The following is a 12,692-nucleotide window of genomic DNA, read 5'->3' as shown; positions in this document are numbered from 1 at the left end:
AAAGGGGCGGGACATGTTTTTGTGGTTGGAACTCTAGTCACCATAGAGATAGCAGCAGCGGTTTTGCGTCTCACTAGATGTCGCATTTGACCAATCAGAGTTTGTTTTCATGACTTGAGGGCGGGACCGCTGACAGGCCCGCGCTTCAACGTTCTAAAACAGTTGGCGCGAAATACTTGAGGCGTTACGGTAACTTATACTTTCTGGGTGTTTATTAACCATGTCATTTACATTTATAAATTAAAAAAAAATAATAATAAGATTCAGTATTGGCTTTATAAATGACAGAATCTAAGGGAATTCTCAGAATTGATCGTTTGTCCTAGCAAGCTGGAGTTGTTGAGTAATCTGGATTTCTGTAAACTATACACATATAAACATAAAACATGCATTTATCATATAGGTAATACCATACCTCTTGTTTAATATTTTTCCAGTGAAGGTTCCATTTATACTTATAACAATGTCAATCCAGTCCTTTTCCTTCCCTGTACCTGAGACCAGATTTTTTCTGGCTGGACAACAAGTCTTCAAATTCAAGATACGAAGAGGAGACATGAGCAGGCAAGACTATGCAAGCTTATTTTATTTGTTTAATATGAAGTATGCTATATTATTTTGAATATTGATTGAATGATTTTTACTTTTACCTTTACCTTCACATTTACAATATACCTTTACCTTTACAATATAGTCTACCTTTTTGATATTAGATATTAGATCTGATTGGACATTGTCTTTTATAGCGTTCATGAGGAAGAAATGCTGTATGGAGCGCTAGTCAGCGAGGAGCTGGAGGTTTTTTAAGATCAGGATTATCATTTTGGATTTGATTTAGTAAACCTTGGGAAGATTGCATTCCTAATCAGATTTTGTTTTGCAGAATGCTGTGCGTGCTGTACTTGCAAACCTGGATAGTCTTCACCCCTTCACCACCCAGCATTTCAACATTTTTCCCTGTATGCTTCTCTGAATATAACTTTACCCAAAAATGAAATTGCCGTTCCAAACCTGTAGAGCTGTTATCTTTCTTCTGCAGAACACAGAAGACATTTTGAAGAATGTCAGGACCCAAACAGTTTTGGTTACATCTGACTTCCATTTTAGCACTAATGCTCACAACACAAGCAGATAGAGAAACGCACTGCAAATAAAATTATTTTGTTGTTGTGAGCATTTGCACCACCTGCTGTTAAATTGACGAAGATGTTTTCTTGATTTGCTATTTGCATGTGTTTTCTGAAGTTGCAGTGCATTGAGCTCTCTCGGCCACCGTACTTTTGACTCTTAAACTAAAGGTGATAACTACAATTTATACAAATAATGAACTATTACTTCCCTTGACAACACACCACACTTACAGACAAAAGTAAATGGGAACAAGTGTCCAAAATGAAGTTCATGAAAGAGGGTGTAAAACTGTCTCCATACCCCTTCCTTATCACAATTTATGTAGAGTATCGTGAACCAGCCTTTCCATATGCAGGTGGGAGTCTTCTCAATATCACATTTTCACTATGACACATGCTTTAAATGAACTTAGTCTTTGTCTCTTTGACTTGTTCAGCAGTGAAAAATACCAATGCCTGGAACACACCGGTGAGTGTCTTTTGTTAAATATTCATTTCTTAAGTTATGTTGGAATTATTTTGTGGTTCATTTCTCATTTGAACCTGTAAGAATTAAATACGTAATGTTTTGCCATGGTGCTTGATTCCTATCATTGTGATTGTCAGAAGCTGATGAAAGTAAATGTAAATGCCCACAGGAGAAACTGTTTATTTCGAAATGTCCACTGTGTGCTAGTGAGCCAATGAGGACAGAGCAAACCACTGCAATGGATCATCCAGAAGAGGGCACTATGAACCAACACAAGGATAATAAGCAAATCCCAGAGTGCTTTCAGTAAGTGTGTTGATGTGCTGCTTTTTTATATGCTGCATGAGGTAATAACTCTATGTGAAGTCTTGTCCTTCACCTATGCAAATCTGTCTTTCCCTCAAAGTGTATTTAGTTATTTTTATTCCAACACTTGTAGTGTCAAATCTGTACTTCTTTAAAGTCCTTGCTGGATGCATAATGTCACGATACAATATAAATGAGAATAAAATAATAATGAATAATACACCAATAGAACAGGCCCAAATTTCATCGCATGACTCATCCAGTAAATAGATGCCAATCATTTAAAAGGCCATTTGGAGTGATGATGAAACCAATCCACACAATTATAGGATGGTGTTTATAAATACTTTTCATGGGACCTTGCTGTCAGACAGACACAAGGAGACATTTGTGTGATTTTCCACATTGGTTTCAGTGATGGTTGATAAGCTGATAAGATTGCTGACCCGAGTGATGAGGTGTTGAGTCACATGCAGCAGTTATGAAATAGCCAAACAGAGGAGCCTGGGCATGGGGCGCCATCTCAATGAAGCTGTCATAATAATTTAGCTGTTAAAATAACATCCCATCTCATCCAATTCCTCCGCATAGAAAGAGATGCACAAATCAATAAGCCAGTGGAGAACAGAATTTGACATGTACGTTTAATTCCATCATGTCCTCATTTTGTTTGTGGTGGGCGATGAGAAAATTATGATGTTGGTTCATTCTGGTGAAGACTTAGTAATTCGGTGGAGTTTACACAACTCACCTACTGCAGTATCAAAAATAGACGTCTTTTCATAGGGAATTTGTGTGTATGTGTGCAAGCCCTCAGGCTCATACGCTTGTAGACTTGCCTAAAACAGGTCTTTTGTTTTTATGTTAAATGTGCTGGAAAAGGGAACAGGAATTAGATATGTCAAAAAAGAGAACAAATAGATCTTTCTCTCTTTCAGGGAGTCCCCTTCCTCGGCCAATGGTGCAGAAGAAATGGTTTGTGGCAGTGAGGTTAGTGGATGAACATATGTTTTGGGGAGCCAGTTTTTCTCTCCATCACTTACACACACTGTCTCAATTGTTAATCATTTTTAATTGCCCCTGCAGGGTGCACAATCTGACATATTAGCTCATTCGGGTGGCATAACTACTCCATTATGTTAATTATAGCAGCTGATAAAAATAAAAAACCTGTTTCAGGTACTTTTCATTTGTGAGGACATCCATCATTGGTATGTTCTTCATTTCTCTCTCTCGTTTCTGTTCTGTTGTAGATTCATGCTGATTCACATGTGACTTGTCTACCAGCACCAGATGTACACGAGGGTAAATTGCATATTCAACATATCAGTGTCTTTCCTAATATATTAGTGATCCAACCCAAATAATGTAAGCAGAACTGTGCCTTTTGAATCCCACAATTCTGCTCACAATTTTTTCTGTTATTAGTCATCAAATCACTTTCCTTTTTGAGGTTTAATGGGATAGTTCACAATTTCAGATCACATGAGCCAATATTTTATTCACAATAGAGCATAGATAACAAATATTTACACTGAGAAATTTTACAATTTTATGCACAAAATTAGCTCATTTCAAATTTGATGCCTGCTACAGGTCTCAAAATAGTTGGGACAGGGGCATGTTTACCATGGTGTAGCATCTCCTCTTCTTTTCAAAACAGTTTGAAGATGTCTGGGCATTGAGGTTATTATGAGTTTCTGGAGTTTTGGTGTTGGAATTTGGTCCCATTCTTGCTTGATATAGGTTTCTAGCTGCTGAAGAGTTCGTGGTCCTCTTTGATGTATTTTTCGTTTAATGATGCGCCAAATGTTCTCTATAGGTAAAAGATCTAGACTGCAGGCAGGCCAATTCAGCACTTCTACTACGAAGCCATGCTGTTGTAATAGCTACAGCATGTGGTTTTGCATTGTCCTGCTGAAATACACAAGGCCTTCCCTGAAATAGACGTCATCTGGAGGGGAGCATATGTTGCTCTAAAACCTTTATATATATATATATTTTTTTTTTTTTTTTCAGCATTCATAGTGCCTTCCAGAACATGCAAGCTGCCCATGCACTTATGCACCCCCATACCATCACACCTCTTTAGTCCGGAGGACACAGTGCCTGTGATTCAGAATGTCAAATTTGGACTTGTCTGACCTTAGAACACTTTTCCACTTTGAAACAGTCCATTTTAAATGAGCCTTGGCCCACAGGACACGAAATAACTTCTGGACCATGTTCACATATAGCTTCCTTTTTGCATGATAGAGCTTTAGTTGTGCTTACCGACATTGGTTTCTGGAAGTATTCCTGGGCCCATTTAGTAATGTCAATGACAGAATCATGCCGATGAGTGATGCAGTATCTGCAGTGTATTGTGAATAAAATATATTGGCTCATGTGATTTGAAAGTCTTTTAGTTTTCATTTTATTCAAATTTAAAAAACGTCCCAACATTTCCAGAATTCGGGTTGTAGAAGAATTCAGTGCTAGCAAATGAGATGTACTCAAATTAGCTGAAATGAAATCTTATTTTACACAACATTTACTCAAAATTCACAAACGAATAGCAATCAAGCTTATTCATTGACAAAGTCGTCAATAGAATCTGTGGTGGGCAAACATTTAACAAAGTTACTTATCATTAGTTAAAAATAATAATAAAATAAAATAATGAAACTGTTGAAGTAAAATCTAATGATTTTTAATTTTATGGGCTTTTTAACACATGAATTTTAGCTGCTCCTGAAAGTCCTGACCCAAATTCAACAACTGGGCAGAACACTGGGATCATTACTAAAATGGCCAGGTGAGATATTGAAGTGTTTGAATCTCCATAATGTTCTGAGATTGAAAACTCAGAATGGACTTATTTTCTGCATGTTCTTCATTATGTTTTCATAGCTCGCTGTTTCCCTTCTCTCTGTTCTTCCGTAAGAGTCCTGCAAATTAAAAAATCCAAACCATCGTTCCTTGACACTTACAGAGAAGAAAGAAAAAGCTGTTTCAGTTTTAAGCTTCTTCAAGGTTTTGAATAGCACTTGGTTCATTTGTGCTGTTTGTGGAATTCTTCAATACTGGTTATAACTGTGTTCATATGAGTGTTTCAAATACATATAATATTTCAAATGGTTGCTTTGGGTGAAAATTCCTTTTGTTGCATGTCACTGTCAGTAAGCCTGAAATTACATTGTATGCGGTATTATGTATGTTCACCTGAATAGGGTCGTTAAAACAGCGAGTTTTGTTGGCTTTTTTGTGTTTCTGTGTGTCTGAGTGTGTGCGTGTTGTTGCAGCGTTCACTAAATTGAGTGTGTGTGTGTGGAAGACCACTCTCAAGAAGGTGAGGTCATCAGCCAAAGCTATACACGCCCGATCCTCTTGTCTCAAAATCCACACCTGCTTCTAACTGCCTTTGCAAATTATTACAGGATCAAAGAAGAATTAGTTGAAGCTCTCCTGTATCTGTCAAAGACTTCTAACTTTGGGTTCATGACTCAAGAAAAAGCCCAGATTTATCTTCAGAGTTTACGTATCGCTGTAACCTGGAAACCAGTATAGTCATGAAGAATTAGATTCAAATTTACATCCGCTTGCACTTTATAGCAGCTTCCAAAACAACAAGAGAGGGCATGGCCTCACGTTTTCTCTTGATAAGCTGATAATATTAATATCTCGACCTTTAAACCTCCGTGTCAATCAAGCTCTGAAGTTTTTTTTGAGAAGCTAGCCCTGTATAAATCTTAATATCTTTTTATAATTACACTCCATTCTGTGATAAAAACCCTAGAGACCTTGAAGTATGAATCATGCTGAGTGTATGTGTTGTGGGGAGGTGGGTTGAGAGGATGTTGAATTATGTCATCCATTCCATTTCCAATGACATAATGAATTGTGCGTGTTAGAAAGTGAATGGATTAATAGTAGTTTGCTAGTATATAGTCAGCACCCAGGAATGCATTGTAAAGGACTTTCAATTTAGCTTTTGCACAAAAATAGCATCAGGATCAATGACCGCATCAGCATCAACAACAACATTTACTGTACATGCACATCATTTTTTTTAATGAATACTTTTATTCAGCAAAAATGTATCAAATTGATCAAAATTAACAATGATGACTTTCTTAAAATTAATTATTTTTTTCTATTCACCCACAAAAAATAATAATAATTTATTGTAGCTACATTTAAATATACAAATTTAGTTGAAAGTTAGTCAACTAAATTTGTTTGTTTAAATGTAGCTAAAATAAATTGATTGTAACCACTTACCTTAAAAAATATTTAGTAAATTCAATGATTCATTAATATTCATCATATTCAATGATATTAATAATATTATTGAATTAATTTAAGAAATTGACTTAAAAGATGGAACATCAAAGAACGATAGAAAAATGTGTAAAGATAAAATATGTTCCTGGAAATCAGTTTATGGAAGAAAATTTCACCCTTAACAGTGACATTTTTCAACCTTTCCAGTTCTTTTCTGTCACAGTGATTTATAAAAAAAAAGAATTTAAAAAAATGTATTTCTTAACCAAAAATTAATTTCTTTAGTATTTTGACTTCTCACAACAGTGTTTAATAACACCCAAAGTTATCTTTGTTTAAACGTGCAAATATAAATAAATGTTTAGGTTGATGTTTTGAATAAGATGTTTACATGACCAAAAATTTACTTTATGCCAGCTGTGTCAACACAGTATTTAGAGTGTTGGTTTGTGCAATTAATGGGCATGCATAATTTTCAATGTAATAGTGGTCCAAAAATCCTATCATGCATGACAAAGACCAGAACACGAGAGATGAAATCACGTGCAAAAGATTGTAAAATTAGGCATCATGAAAAGAAATGGGATGGGAAAGGGAACAACAGCAAGTGCAGTAAAACAGTGGAATAATGGCAGTGGGAAAGGTCCCGTTCTCCACATCCACATGCACGAGGACACACTGGTATGTGGGTGTGACTATTCTGGAAGCTGAGGGCTCAGTTCTACCTGCACTACATATATGTGCTCTGTGAGAGAGAACATCACACCTGCACACCTGTCTGAGGTCAACATCTTATCTGAACACTCTTTGGCTTTGAAGCAGGATCCACATCTACAGGTACAACTTTGTCTTTTTCACTTTAAGTCTCATTATTATAAATGCAATGTGGATGTCTTGGTATGAGATTAATATTAATGTAAGACTGTAATGCTGATTTCTCTATTACCTATTATTTATGATGTGGACAAAAGTTATTTCTGTATTTTCCTGAGGGGAGGTAATTCTTTTAATTAATCTATCCAACCATTCCTTGCTTTAAAGAATTAATTCTAATTTGATCTGTGTGTACTTTCATGCATGTAGATTGTTGGATAGATATTTAAAATGTAGATATATGTATATATATATATATTAAAGGCAATAAAATAAAATATATTCTATCAAAATAGACAGCGTACATGTATATTCTGATTAGCCTTTATTGGACAAAAAAAACAAATTCATAATTGTTCTGAATTGTTTCACATATTATACGTACACGATGAACCAGACTCGTCCGGTGATAACAAAATTTAGTTACTAATAAATAAATATAAACCAGTTTACTTCACGGAAACTTTCACACACATTGTGATGAGGAAAGTGGCAGATTAATTTTCAGATTATTTTGACAACTCCCAATAATGAACTCCCAAGACAATAGTCAGGAAAGTCTGGACATTTCTCACAGAAATTATTCTTGCAAAGGGCCAAATGACTTAAATGTTTGTGTAAATGGTATGAAATCATTTACTAAAGTCACGCAGCAAAAGATGAAAAGATGGGCCATTTGGTTGACCTCAGATTTAGCCACTGATCCACTTTACGAAAAGAGTGTATGAAAACAAAATGACTGTACTGTGCTAATATATTCTAGTGGCATTTCTTGAGTGAATTTGATTAAATAGTTGTACCTCTTGCAGGTTGACATCACCATGTTCCGCTGCGTAACATCTGATCTGGCAGTGCTTATGTTGCCTTTGGTTCTGTTGGTGTTGCTAATGCCTATTGGCTGGAGTTTTCAAGCCCTGACCCCTGGCTGCCACCTTTACCGTGAGTGGAAACGACCTCATTTTTATGAAGCAATCAAACTCATTCTTATGAAAAAAAGTACAAATTTAATCCTCTGTCTACACACAGCATTCAACGTGACCATACGGACAGACAAGCGAGGGACCTGTCGAGGAACTCAGTTGGTGTACGCCTGTGTGGGCTACTGTGAGTCCAGCGCTTTCCCCTCGCGCTACTCTGTGCTGCTGGCCTCCAACTTCACCCGCAACATAACGTCTGCTTCCCGCTGCTGCACCATTAGCAAGGATACCAAGGTACAGCACTGTCACATCAACAAACCATTATTATATTACGAAGACCAATTTTATATCGGAAGAACCAATTATGAACCATTATGACTAAAGACTTTAATGGTTATGGTCCTCTGTGGATTTCTGGACATAACAATTTCCACCGGCCCAGTCATGCAATAACAATCTATTCTGTTTTACTCTATTAGGTGAATCATTTCAGTCAACATTTTCAAGAGAATTGAAATAATTTAATAAGGATAATATTGTGTTTCTTCGGTCTTTTCTCAGATCAAAGTTCGTCTGCACTGTCCTCGAGGCCGTCATCATGATGATATCGAGATCTTGACTGCGCGTGCCTGTCGGTGCAACATGTGCCACAAATCCCGTTACTGAGATCCCACATAAAGAACGTGTCACTCATGCTGTACTGGACAACTAGGACTGGTGTATAATTATTAAAATATGTAGTTTGTTTATTTGCTTGTATTTAATACCTACTTGTATTCAGCAAGGATGGATTCAATTGATCAAAAATCTATTTCAAATAAATGCTATTCCTTTTAACTTTATATTTATCAAATAAACCTGGGGGAAATGTATCACAATTTCCACAAAAAATATCAGGCAGCACAACTGTTTTCAAAATTAATAACACAGAATATTTCTTGAGCACCAAATGAGCATATTAGAATGATTTCTGAAGGATCATGTGACACTGAAGTCTGCTGAAAATTCAGCTTTTTCGTCACAGAAATAAATGACATTTTAAAATATATTTTAAAATTTTACAATAATACTGTTTCTGCTTACTGCTGCCCTGGCGAGCTTAAGAGATTTTCTTTTAAAAACATTTCAAACAAATCTTACCGCCCTCAAACGTTTATGCAGTTTAATAAAATAATCTCCTTTTCTTTTTATCTTGTTTCTAAAGTTCTAAGATGATACAGTTTGAAACAGCATGAGTGAAATGTTCTCGATGTGGTGTAAAGACAGAACGCAAATGACTACATAAAGCAATGCAATATAAAACAAAGGCAAATAGCATCAGATACTCTCTAGTTCAAATAAAAATCACTTTTCTAATGTCGGTGCCACCTAATGACATCAAGAATGTATCTTACATAATATATATTTATAAGGTGATGTTTGCACAAAATCTGTCTAATTGTTTGAAATAAAGGAGTACATGTTTTCGGTGTATGCTTTATTGTTAAATCATGTTTTTGTGACATCTAATGCATAACAACATTATTAGAGAGAAGAGAATGTGTGTGAATGAGCTGTGTGTGTGTGTGTGTCCCTTTAAAAGGTTTCACACTCTGAGTGGTTTGAGGAGCAGTAGGTGCAGTCACACTTTAAGGCCTGAGGGTAATGATAGATTGGACGCCAGGGCGACAACCTGGTAAACGTGCTGTCAGGTGCCGTGTTCGGCTGTAGGTACAGACACGGTGGTGCCTCTTGATATACGGCGGCTCCGGAACTGGCCTCTGTGATATAAAACACAGAAATAAATACACAAGCATACTGTATACACCTCATGTTCTCATATTTTTTCTATAAATAAGTCTAATATAGCAGGTTTTGGTCACCTCCCAGGTGTGGCAGCAGCCCCAGCATGCCTCAGTGTTTATTCGCAGACTCCTGCATCCTGGTTTCTTTGCCACAAAAGCAAAATCACGTACCGCACAGCCACAAAAACTCAAGGTCGTCACAGTCGTGGTGGAATAAAGCCCAGGAAACAGGAGCAGAAAGGTCACAGCAGTCACTAAGAAGTGGTCAGGGTACATTCTGAAAGAAATTATGAATAACAATAATGTATTTCATGAATTATCATAAAAAGCCTATGTGCTTGCTGTTGAAGCATTGCTTAGAAGTTGTTGTTTTTAATCTATTAATTAGGCTAATGGAGTATCTCTGACAGGAAAGATTATCAAGGATTCATTGCCTTTTTCTGGATACTGTTTTCCCTCACCTGCTCCATTCATACCCCCAAAAAATACTTCAAAAACAAAAACCTAAATGGAAAAAATATATCTTCTACCAAATATTGCTGTTGCAGTTGGTCCTCTGATTGCATTTACATACGCGTGACCAGCAGACGTCGCTAGCGTCTGGTATTCCGGGGATTTTGAGTTGTGAATCACAATTCTGAAGAAATGAGGTAAAGAGCTTCAGAAATTCCCTGAATTTGACACATCAGGTAAAAAGCTATAGAAATCCCCATTTTCGTCCCAAAATGTTTTAACTGTCACATAATAGGCCTACCCAAACTTATATAACGATAACAACTTATGGGGAGAATGGGGATATATATATATATATATATATATATATATATATATATATATATATATACACACACACGCGTTTGTTTTTGTGAAAAGTGGGTACATTCTATAGGCGTAATGCTTTCTATACTGTACAAACTGTATGTGCTATTGCCCTACACCTAAACTTAGCCCTCATGGGAAACTTTGTGCTATTTCAGATTTTCACAATACTTGTCATGTCATTATACAAATGTATGTCCTCATTTGTCACAAAAACGCACACACACACACACACACACACGTTGGTTTTTGTGGTTTATGGGGACTCTCCATAGGCGTAATGGTTTTTATACTGAACAAACTGTGTGTGCTATTGCCCTACACCAAAACTTAGCCCTCACAGGAGACTTTGTGCATTTTTAGATTTTCAAAAAAACACCATTTAGTATGTTTTTTAAGCCTTTTGAATTACGGGGACATAGGCAGTGTCCTCATAAACCACCTTCATATTGTAATACCTCTGTCATACCCATGTCATTATACAAATTTGTGTCCTCATAAACCACATAAACATGCACACACATATATGTATGTTTTTTTCCTTTAATTGTTTCATTTAATGTAACAATAATTGTAAATGTATAGTTTTATAATATGAGACAGAACAGTCTTAATTATTCATTATAGACGTTTTAAATATTAGCCTGTATGTATAAAATATGATCGTTCTTTCTGAAGGGCATCAGAGGGCCAAACAGCTCTGGTCATGTGACTGTTTACACCAGCCATGGAAAAATGTTCACTTGAAATCAAGATACTCTGCACTTCCATTGACAAGACTGTTAAAATATATATGTTAAGGATGCTTAGGCTAAATCAGAGTTAATTGAATTATAAACACAAAACATCAAAAAAACAAGAAACTGGAGGAGATAAACTCACCTGTTTGAGTCCACAAGCAGATGCCAGAAGCTTTTATGAAAGAAATTAGCACGCCTCGTCGGTTCACCGAATGCCTTGCTGTTTTAAAGCTGTTGCTGTTTTAATATGACAGTCTGACATCACACTAATTATAATTCCCATTAATCTAGGCCGGAACATTACAACACACTATATGTAAACTTATCCAATCACATTTTAAACATATGCTGGTGTTTTAGGAATGAACTGAATGACATCAGCTTCATGTCAATGATGTGAACTATGTTTTCAGCCTGATGAAAACTGGCCAGCTTTAAATCAACAGCACCTTTCAGAAGTCAAAAATATGGTGGGCTACTATCAAATGAACAAAAACCCCAGATGTGTCAAAGGTTTTGAGTAAAATAATGACAAACGTGTTCAAGATGCTGAGTTATTCAACACAAGTTTTCATGTTTACATCCCACTTTTATACATTCATATCCCAAAAGCCGCTTGTCCCCCAAAAATACATTGCTATGTTTAAACACAAGACATTGATCAAAAGGACAGTGCAACTTTAAGTTTAAGTGATGCTACGTATGTGTACAATTTCAGTCCATATTTATTGCCGTATCTATTCTATTTCATTTTTCTTTTCCATTTTGTTCCTATGAAATGTGATGTCTCTGCAGATACCAGTTTCTAGAGGTCAAATAAAAGAAGTCAATCCAGATGCTTTCTTTTGAACAAGAACAAGACATTTTCTCATCCTTTTCTCCATATGACAGACTGTAAATCAGTAATCAACAGTGGCAGTTAATTTGAGCATTGATGCACACTCAAAGTAAATGGTACAATCTGATCTAATCCCTGTTTTCTTCTAAGCTGTAATAAACTTCTCTACAACATCCACACACACTCACACACTCGCGCATTCTTAAACTTTCTCAATATGCCTACGCACGCAGTTCCTTCCCATTAGCAATCCTCAACATCAATAAATATAAGCAACCAAAAACATACTAAATTCAAGACAAAAATAAGACTCTGTCCTCTCTTGAAATTGTACTGAAATACAAAGAGAATGTTTGCAAGCAATTTGACTTGAAATAAATAAAAATAGCCAGACACACATTATTCAAAACAGATGAAAATATTGCTAAATTAAAATAATTCTGATGTGATTTATAAAAAAACAAGAACAGACTAAAGTGTTGTCACTTCAGAGCAAGTTTAGTTTTACCTAGCAGCATACTTCATTCATGTTTATGAGGTGCTACACTAG

General features: G+C 36.0%; 2 protein-coding genes across 6 annotated transcripts; both read left to right on the top strand.

The window, feature by feature from the left end:
- The first annotated feature begins 8 nt into the window (after positions 1-8).
- On the top strand, positions 9-6,402 carry majin (membrane anchored junction protein). 5 transcript variants are annotated; one of them, XM_079443080.1, is made up of 12 exons: positions 151-189; positions 289-403; positions 505-564; positions 747-798; positions 884-959; positions 1,364-1,486; positions 1,568-1,599; positions 1,769-1,905; positions 2,844-2,895; positions 3,159-3,210; positions 4,633-4,702; positions 4,798-6,402. In XM_079443080.1, exons 2-12 carry the CDS (start codon positions 387-389, stop codon positions 4,844-4,846), a joined length of 720 nt encoding a protein of 239 aa, XP_079299206.1. In that variant the 5' UTR covers positions 151-189; positions 289-386; the 3' UTR covers positions 4,847-6,402. The 5 variants fall into 5 exon arrangements, with proteins under 5 accessions (XP_079299205.1, XP_079299204.1, XP_079299203.1 ...); XM_079443079.1 differs by lacking the exon at positions 289-403 and having other exon boundaries at positions 9-189; positions 438-564; positions 1,571-1,599; XM_079443078.1 differs by lacking the exon at positions 289-403 and having other exon boundaries at positions 93-189; positions 438-564.
- A 419-nt stretch (positions 6,403-6,821) lies between these two features.
- LOC306878816 (glycoprotein hormone alpha-2-like) lies at positions 6,822-9,761 on the top strand. Its single transcript, XM_079431359.1, has 4 exons — positions 6,822-7,008; positions 7,854-7,983; positions 8,071-8,255; positions 8,523-9,761. Exons 1-4 carry the CDS (start codon positions 6,910-6,912, stop codon positions 8,625-8,627), a joined length of 519 nt encoding a protein of 172 aa, XP_079287485.1. The 5' UTR covers positions 6,822-6,909; the 3' UTR covers positions 8,628-9,761.
- The last annotated feature ends 2,931 nt before the right edge of the window (positions 9,762-12,692 follow it).

This window comes from Barbus barbus (assembly GCF_936440315.1).
Source record: "Barbus barbus genome assembly, chromosome: 2".
Classification (NCBI taxonomy): Eukaryota; Metazoa; Chordata; class Actinopteri; order Cypriniformes; family Cyprinidae; genus Barbus; species Barbus barbus.
This window is presented reverse-complemented; position numbering and strand designations above follow the sequence as displayed.

Bases quoted from the DNA above. Each gene is read 5' to 3' on its own strand.
- LOC306878816 (XM_079431359.1), top strand. From the start codon at position 6,910: ATGTGCTCTGTGAGAGAGAACATCACACCTGCACACCTGTCTGAGGTC. The intron at 7,009-7,853 runs GTACAACTTTGT...TACCTCTTGCAG, and splicing joins AGCAGGATCCACATCTACAG to GTTGACATCACCATGTTCCG. The intron at 7,984-8,070 runs GTGAGTGGAAAC...GTCTACACACAG, and splicing joins CCCTGGCTGCCACCTTTACC to CATTCAACGTGACCATACGG.
- majin (XM_079443077.1), top strand. From the start codon at position 464: ATGTCAATCCAGTCCTTTTCCTTCCCTGTACCTGAGACCAGATTTTTT. The intron at 565-746 runs GCAAGACTATGC...TGTCTTTTATAG, and splicing joins CGAAGAGGAGACATGAGCAG to CGTTCATGAGGAAGAAATGC. The intron at 799-883 runs GTTTTTTAAGAT...TTTGTTTTGCAG, and splicing joins TAGTCAGCGAGGAGCTGGAG to AATGCTGTGCGTGCTGTACT.